This window comes from Chrysochloris asiatica, unplaced genomic scaffold, assembly GCF_000296735.1.
Source record: "Chrysochloris asiatica unplaced genomic scaffold, ChrAsi1.0 scaffold00024, whole genome shotgun sequence".
In the NCBI taxonomy this organism is placed as follows: Eukaryota; Metazoa; Chordata; class Mammalia; order Afrosoricida; family Chrysochloridae; genus Chrysochloris; species Chrysochloris asiatica.
In genome coordinates this window covers 9,308,906-9,317,962 of record NW_006408542.1, presented here as the reverse complement: position 1 = coordinate 9,317,962, position 9,057 = coordinate 9,308,906, and the positions used below count along the sequence as shown (strand labels likewise).

Sequence of the window (9,057 nt, the reverse complement as noted above, 5' to 3'; positions counted from 1 at the left end):
CTTGGTGTGGCACCATAGAATTACCGCTCGACCTCAAGGTCAGTTTGAATTGCAAGGTCGGTGGTTCAAACTCACCAGCCGCTCCTCGGAAACCCTATACAGGGTCCCTATAAATCGACTGACTTGACGGCTCTTAACAACAACAATCTATATGGGGAGGGAATGTAGTGGCTCACCAGGATAAGTATTGGACTACAAACCACAGAGTTGGTAGTTTGAGCACTCCAGCAGCTCTATGGGGGAAAGATGAAACTTTCTGCTCCCACAAAGATTCACTGTCCTAGGAACCCTATACAGGGCCACTATGAGTCAGAATTGATTTGACAGCACTTAAAAACAACAATCTATATGGGAGCAAATTGCTAGGTCTTTCTCCTGAAGAGCTACTCAATGGGTTCAATCCATTAACTTTTCACTTAGGAGTTGGGAGCTTAACTGTTGCACCAGCAGGCCTCCTTAAAGAGAGGGTGGGGATGGTTAAGTAAAAATGCTTGAATAAAATGACTGGGGGAAAGACCTTGAAAAGATGGAGATGATAGAATGAAGAAGGAACTAACATTTAGATAAGATTCATTCCATATACTCACAAACATTTGAGTTTTTATTAATTTAACTAAGAAAGAAACTGAAATTCAGAGAACTGAAATACCATTCATTAGGTCATAATTCTTCTGATCTAAAATTAAGCTCTTCCCAGTTATTTCATTGCCAATATATCATACCAGTATTTTATGTTCTCTTATTTTACAAATTATAATGCTTTATTTAACCTTACGAATACAGTTGTGATGGTATTGAGTTAAGCTCATAAGTTTTCCTCCTTTTTCTTTTGTAGTCATGATGTGTTTTTGCTGATCCATCTACTCATATGCTTATAGCAAACTTTAGCCTAGGAACTTATTGTGAGATGTGGGCTGGGACAATTCTTACTGCACTGAGACTGCAGCGACAGTATGCACATGATGAGGTTGCCAGGTCATTACTGAATGATCATACTGTGAAGGGCAGTTGTCTCTACAACATGTCAGCCCACACCACAGCCATTGATGCTTGACTGTTTGAGTCTCTAATTTGTAAGATAAAAGCCAGGCTATTGGAAACCTTTCACAGGACATTTGCTCCTAAGTCCTGTCTAACCCTGCCTGAAAGCTAAGAAGCTTCCTAATGGGCTGCTGTCCCAAGTCAAAGTTCAAGAATTCTCAAAGATGACTTCAATAGTTCTCAAAGATTACATGATTGGGGATGATACATAATGTATGAAGTAATTATATCAGTTGTAGAAACAAAGCAGGCTTTGAATCTTAGTTTAGGTGTTTACTGCCTATGTGACTTTCAACACAGCATAACCTTCTTGAGCCTCAGTGTGGGCCTATGATGTTGTTGTTGTTGTTGTTAAGTGCCGTCGAGTCGTTTCCGACATATAGCGACCCTGTACAGGGTTTCCGAGGGTGTAAATCTTTACGGGAGTAGAAAGCCTCATCTTTCTCCCGCGGAGCGGCTGGTAGTTTTGAACCACTGACCTTAAGGTTCACAGCCCGATTCGTAACCACTACGCTACCAGAGCTCCTTATAGCTACTACTTAAGGTTACTGTTCGGGTTGTTGTGCATTGTCTATAGGGAGTCTGTTCACTGGTCTATAATGAAAAATGACAATTCTAGGATTTGTGTGACAGTAGTCCGGCTATTGTAATTATTAGATACAATGATATCTGTATAAAGATTTAGCATGCTGTTTGAAATAATGTTTAAGAACTAGAACCTAGTGTCATTATTCTCTCTAGTGATTGACTATGATTTGCTGTTGAGGCATTTTGAAACTTACTTCTAAGAAGCAAAGAGGAAAATTATGTTAAGTAGAGAAAACATAATCTTCAAAGGTCTGGAAGTAATAAAGTATTGTATTATTTAGGGAATACAAAGAGTTTCCATATTCTGGAGCTCAGAGTGGGAGACCAAGTCATGAAAGGTCTTGTAATGTCTTTTGAAGTGTTTGGGCTTTGTCCTCAGGGCACAAATAGACACTACGGACTACCAGTGAAGAGCAAGAGAATCAGGTCAGCACTTTAGAAAATGTATTTTGAACAAAATGTGAAGAAGGAAATGAAGAGATTTGACATTACCAAAATAGGAAGGAGTGGTTAGGTATATTAGACTTTGAGACAGACAGAATTTTGAATATTTACTCTCTCTCTCTCCAGTATTACCATCTCTGAGATACAGCTTCTTTCTGACCCTTGTTGTTGTTAAGTGGCCGTCAATTCGCTTCTGACCCATAGCAACCCTGAACAAGGTTTCCGAGGCTGTAAATCTTTACGGGATCAGAAAGCCTTACATTCCCCAAAATATTTTAAGTTGTTCATCTTCCAAAAAGGTCACTTCAAATGTTGGTTTCTCCTTTGTTAACACTAGGCTTCTACTATATCATTTGTATATCTGCCAGGCATTGGGATTATTTGACAAAACAGATCCATTTTATAATAGGCAAAAGTTGTTCTCCTTGTTTCCACCCTGCCCCCACAATGTAGTCTTCACTGAAAAAACAAACAAACATAGATCCTTTTCAAAGCAAAATCAGACCATGCCTCATTTCTGATCAGAACTTCCCAATGATTTCTCTCTGGTTTGTAATAAAACCCAGTATATGACAGTGGCCTCAACATCCCTCCAACATGATCCATCCCCACTGCATCCCAGTTTGTGAACCCTGTTCCCCTGTTCCATTGTTGTTTAGCTACACTAGTTTCTCTGTGGTTCCCAGACCATGCCAAACATGGTCCCCATCAGGACTTTTGTATTTGCTGGAAATTCTCCCCCTGAAGCTATCCAACAGGTCTGAATCTTTGCTTCCTGCAAGACATTTCTCACATGTCACCTTATTAGAGAAGCCTTTTATAACAATCCAAAATAAAATCCTACATGTTGTATGTATACAGACACATTCTCTGTCCTCCTTATGTTGTTTTTACCCTATCACTATTGCACAGTTTTTGAAGTCCTGGTGTGGCATTGTAGGGTAAGCACTCAACTGTGAGGTTGGTTTGAATCACCAGGTCAGTGGTGCCAACTCACCAGTTGCTCTTTAAACCCTATACAGTGTCACTATGAGTCAGAACCCACTTGATGACACTTAAAAAAACAACTTAGCACATTTTACCATGGTATTTGCATATGTTTGTTTGTTTCCTCCCCATTAGAATGTCAATTCATTGGGGACAGGGACTTTGTTTTATTTACTGACGAATTCTCAGGCCCCCTAAGAGAGCCTAGTAGGTCACAGAAAGTATCTGTGGAGTAAATAAGGGAGTTGGAGCTAGGTTTTCCAGTACCTTGCAGACTGGTTGAATGCTGTCTTGTTTTAGATAGAGATCACACAACCCACCCAAGCCACATAAGGACTGAACAAGCAGACCCGCTAACTGTGGACTTTTGCATATTTAAAAAATATGCTTCCTCTATTGTTTGCCTTTTACTTATATTGGAATTCTACCACTACAACCCTCAAGATTTCATTGTCTTTCTTAGTAAGGGAAAATTGCCAAAGAAGCTTATCTCCCAAAACTGATAAATGACAAGAGGTTTTAGGCTGTGGTCTCTGAGAGTGTGCCAGAATGTGCAGGGCCAGGAGAATCCCCTGGGTCCTGGTGTCGTTTTCAGTAGAGGCCATCAAGTAGGGAGCTGGGGGAGTGTGCCGGCGGCTCTCATCCAGCCTGAACTATGTCAGATACGAATCCAGCTCCTCTTTTAACTCTTTGCCAGATAACAAGACTATGTTCGAATTCAGGACTCCTTTGGGTCACTGCCTTAACTAATTTGGTAACTGGCACCTCCTGCAAAGTTTGTAGAGGAGAGTGACTCTGACTTGGAGCATGCCTTCCTCTACTTAGTGCCCACCTAGTTCATGGCGGCAGAGGTGGTTCACGATATTGGATGAGATAGTGGGTCACTGGCGTGGCGCTGTGGGTTAATGCACCAGACTGCAAAACTGTTTGAACTGCAAGGTTGGTGGGTCAAGCTCACCAGCTGCTCTTAGGAAACCCTATGGGTAAGGATCGACTCGATGGCACTTAACAACAACTAAGGCTCTAGTGACTTCACTCGATGGCACTTAACAACAACTAAGGCTCTCCGTTGCTTCACCCACAAAAACTTTGTGCCATTCAGTGTTCAATGACTGTTTCCATATCCCTAATTGTTGACTACCTTTCCACATCTATATACTTTGTGGTCACTGCCATCATGTGGAGATGGGAATGAAATTATGGTTCCTGCCTTTTTGGATCGCATGAGCCCCCTCTAGAACAGTGTTTTAGAATGACCCTGGAAAGTATGATATCAACACAGAAATGTAGCATTTTATGACTGATAACACTGATTTAACCTACTGCCAGGCTTCCACATGTTTCTTACAACTAGATGCAGTCCTGGTTGTCTTCGTTTCCTTTTGTGGACAGTCCTCAGATTTTAAACAGGATTAGCATACAGATGTGAAGACCTGTGCTTGAAGAGCTAGTTGGTAATGTACCAGGAGACCTGGGCTTGCTGAAAATTAGAAGGAAGTGTGTTCTCATCAAAACATGCTTTTAACAGCTATGCTTAATGTGTGGAAATATTGCCTCCTAGCAGAATTTTCAAGTGTATATATCATGAGTTTTGAAGATTTCTTTGTATTTCAAGTATGCTTGGAGCAATAAGACATGATTTCCATGCATTATAGTGTAAAGGCATCCTACACAATTTAAGATGATCGCCAGACTTTTTGATAGTAGAATTATTCAGTCTTAATTTCCATATATCAATCTTAATAAAGTGATGTTGGCAACAAAATAGTTGTTGGAAGATTGTGTACTAACCAAAACTTAAATCTACTTTAGAATCTAGGCGATACTAAATGATTCAAGAGTTTTATTTTTTTCTTGTTGGCCATCAATATTTGTAAATGTGTATTCAATAAAGCACGGCTATAATTGAACATTTCTTTTCCAATAAGTCAACTGTATGTTTGCCTTAGTTAATGGGGACTACATGTAGAAACCCCACAAAAAGAGAGATTTAACGAATTACTGGATAGTTGCTGATTTCATAGAAAAATAGAGTCATAGATTTTGTGGTGATCAAACATAAATAAATTATTGATACTTTTTTTTTTTTTTTTTTTAAGAAGAACTCATCATGCTTTGGATTTTGTTCTAATTATATGATTTTTTCCCACCCTCCCCCTATCTTATTTCTACCAGTAGGTTGGGACAGTTGGAAGTCTGTCATTGTACAAAATGTTGCGATTAAGTCTCTCACCCACCTTTTCAATGGGATTTCATCTGTTAGCCATCACGGCTCTCTTATTTTCCCACATGGACCATATAAGTGCTGAGAGCGAAGTGGGAGGAGAAAAAAATGACACTGGTGAATGTACCGGCTCTTATTTTTGTAAGAAAGGGGTGATTTTACCCATTTGGGAGCCCCAAGACCCTTCCTTTGGGGACAAAATTGCTAGAGCTACTGTTTATTTTGTGGCCATGGTCTACATGTTTCTTGGAGTATCTATCATTGCTGACCGGTTCATGTCCTCTATAGAAGTCATTACATCTCAAGAAAAAGAAATAACCATAAAGAAACCCAATGGGGAGACAACCAAGACAACGGTAAGGATCTGGAACGAGACAGTTTCTAATCTAACCTTGATGGCTCTGGGATCTTCTGCTCCTGAGATTCTTCTTTCCGTCATCGAAGTGTGTGGTCATAATTTCACTGCAGGAGACCTGGGTCCCAGCACCATTGTGGGAAGTGCTGCCTTCAATATGTTCATCATTATCGCCCTTTGCGTGTATGTGGTCCCTGATGGAGAGACGAGGAAGATTAAGCATTTACGTGTGTTCTTTGTGACGGCAGCCTGGAGCATCTTTGCCTATACCTGGCTGTATATTATTTTATCTGTCATCTCCCCTGGAGTTGTGGAAGTCTGGGAAGGTTTGCTTACTTTCTTCTTCTTTCCCATCTGTGTTGTGTTCGCTTGGGTAGCAGATAGGAGGCTTCTGTTTTACAAGTATGTCTACAAGAGGTATCGGGCTGGCAAGCAGAGGGGAATGATTATTGAACATGAAGGAGATAGGCCATCTTCCAAGACTGAAATTGAAATGGACGGAAAAGTGGTCAATTCTCACGTTGACAATTTCTTAGATGGTGCTCTGGTTCTGGAGGTTGATGAGAGGGATCAAGATGATGAAGAGGCTAGGCGAGAAATGGCTAGGATTCTGAAGGAACTCAAGCAGAAGCATCCAGAGAAAGAAATAGAGCAACTGATTGAGTTAGCTAACTACCAAGTCCTAAGTCAACAGCAAAAGAGCCGAGCCTTTTACCGCATTCAGGCTACTCGCTTGATGACTGGAGCTGGCAACATTTTGAAGAGGCATGCAGCTGACCAAGCAAGGAAGGCTGTCAGTATGCATGAGGTCAACACTGAAGTTGCAGAAAATGACCCAGTTAGTAAGATCTTCTTTGAACAAGTGACATATCAGTGTCTGGAGAACTGTGGTACTGTGGCCCTGACTATAATTCGCAGAGGTGGTGATTTGACCAACACTGTCTTTGTTGACTTCAGAACAGAGGATGGCACAGCCAATGCTGGGTCTGATTATGAATTTACTGAAGGAACTGTAATCTTCAAGCCTGGTGAGACCCAGAAAGAAATCAGAGTTGGCATCATTGATGATGATATCTTTGAGGAGGATGAAAATTTCCTTGTGCATCTCAGCAACGTCAAAGTATCTTCTGACACTTCAGAAGATGGCATACTGGAAGCCAATCATATTTCCACCCTTGCTTGTCTTGGATCTCCCTCTACTGCCACTGTGACAATTTTTGATGATGACCATGCAGGCATCTTTACCTTTGAGGAACCTGTGACTCACGTGAGTGAGAGCATCGGCATCATGGAGGTGAAAGTACTGAGAACATCTGGAGCCCGCGGAAATGTTATCGTTCCCTATAAAACCATTGAAGGGACTGCCAGAGGTGGAGGAGAAGATTTTGAGGACACTTGTGGAGAGCTCGAATTCCAGAATGATGAAATTGTGTAAGTTCTCTTTTTTATATTTTTGGTGAACGTGTTTACGAGTGTGAAAATGTGTCTGTTTAAACTAAATGAGGAATGGGATAATTATGCAAGACTGCTTTCAAATTTTCAATCCTTTCTTGAGTGCTGCTTATAAATATGTTGTATGTACAGAGATAATTAATTTAGCATGAATTGATTTGACATCAAGATTTTAAATTTACTTTTGTATCTTTATATACTGTAGATACCTTATAGTAGAGTTTATCGGACTGCTTATGATGGACTGAAAGCACTTCTATTTTATTTTGAATTACATCATATGTACACAGAAAAGGAATAGTTAAGACATTAAAAAAAAGGTTTCTAACTTCATTGCCGAATATAATTTGGGAAAGTGCAAAAAGGAAATACCTTTGAAAAGAATTTCTTGGCTACCAGAACTGGCTGGAAATATTTCTATTGCTTTTATCTGACATTGTGCTTTTGTGGCAATGTAAGATAATGTCTCTGCTCAAATGCTTATGTTTAATTATGATATAATGTTTGGACCTGCTTTTTACAGCTTTAAGCCAGCTTGAGAAAATTCTACAGTTCTTACTAGCTTTATTTCCCTTTACATCATTAAACAAATTCTTTCACCCCATTCATGTATTGTTGGGGAGGTAAATGAGGTTCCTTCCAAGTATCCTTTTTGACTGGGGCAGGTCAGAGAAAAGTAGAGAATAATGTTATCTGCCTGTTGGCACTTGATAGTGAGTCTGTGTCCATAGTTTCTTGTAGCATGGAGTTTGCAGTTATGTGGTGACTCTTGCACTGAGAGCTGATGTTAGAGAGCTGAGCCCTTCTGTCTTTTGTATGTGGAAGAGGGCATTGCACTCCACTCACCTACTCATGACTCCATGAGTAATGTCCAAACAAGAAGAAAGGAAGGAAGAAATGACATTATTTGTAATGCTTGCAATGTAACACAGGATATCAAAATGAGCAAAAAAATATGTTGTTTTAATTTTTAGCAATTCAGGAATTTCAGGAAATAATGATATTTAAAATAGAGATAGTTCTAAAACTAGTGAACTTTTGTGATGATGGCATGTGATGTGTTAAAGGACAAGTATATGCTTTCCATTAAAATTTTCCTTTTGAAGGTTTACAGATACAACCTAAAAGGGGGTGAGTATGGACACAGATTTTCCTTAAAGAGGCTTCCAATGTCCTAACATCTCTTTTATGTTGTATTATAGAAATGAACAGTTACTGAATACCATATTATAATGAAAGCCAAGCAAAACTGATGGTATATGTATCATCTGGTGTGTATGTATGAGTGGTCGAAAGGCTAGTTTTTTTTTTTTTTTTTTTGATAATATCTATTCTACATTGGTTCTTATGTTGTTAGTATTTCACTTACTGACTTATTGTGATGTATTTTATTGGAACACTAACTTTACTGAAATATGGTGGTTTTATGGCCAATGACTGTCATGCATAACCCTTGGGTTATTTTTCAAAGGGCTTGCACTGACTGTGAGCCTGCCCATGTTTAGACTCAAACTTTATTCCATTACTAAGGATTTTTTCCTATTATAATTTCTAAAAGCCCTTTAATTATTGAATCTCCTGCTTTATACAGCACTTTTAATCTATACAAAGGTGTATTATAGATCATTAAAGTGGTATTGCCTGTTTTTAAATGAATTCACAAGAGTAGCTCTGAAATATGAGTGCAACAAATCAGCTTTTCCCCCCCAGAATAGTTTCATTTAGAAATTTGGTCTTCCTTTCTTTAAAGAATATGACCCTGTGCTTGTTTACTTGTGAAACTGGCTTTCCCTATCTGCACTGCTGTCCAGGAGTTTTACCAAACCATAAATAAACAACCTTCTTTTGGGTACAATGCAGATGGAGAAGCCGGGAGGGCGGCTGACAGTGATTTGATGGAATAATTTATTCTAAAAAGTTCCATTTCAAATATTCACCTTGTGCTATTAAGTTGATGCTACTCTTG

General features: G+C 39.4%; 1 protein-coding gene across 15 annotated transcripts in view; it reads left to right on the top strand.

The window, feature by feature from the left end:
* Positions 1-5,268: 5,268 nt before the first annotated feature.
* LOC102837288 (sodium/calcium exchanger 1-like) overlaps positions 5,269-9,057 on the top strand; it is a 451,223-nt gene continuing 447,434 nt past the window's right edge. For 10 of the 15 annotated variants that reach the window (XM_006839386.1, XM_006839384.1, XM_006839383.1 and 7 more), the window contains exon 1: positions 5,272-7,070. In XM_006839386.1, coding sequence (XP_006839449.1) covers positions 5,272-7,070 — 1,799 coding nt within the window. Of the gene's footprint in view, positions 7,071-9,057 lie in introns of all 15 variants that reach the window. The other 5 variants (XM_006839394.1, XM_006839397.1, XM_006839396.1 and 2 more) reach the window with 1 other exon arrangement.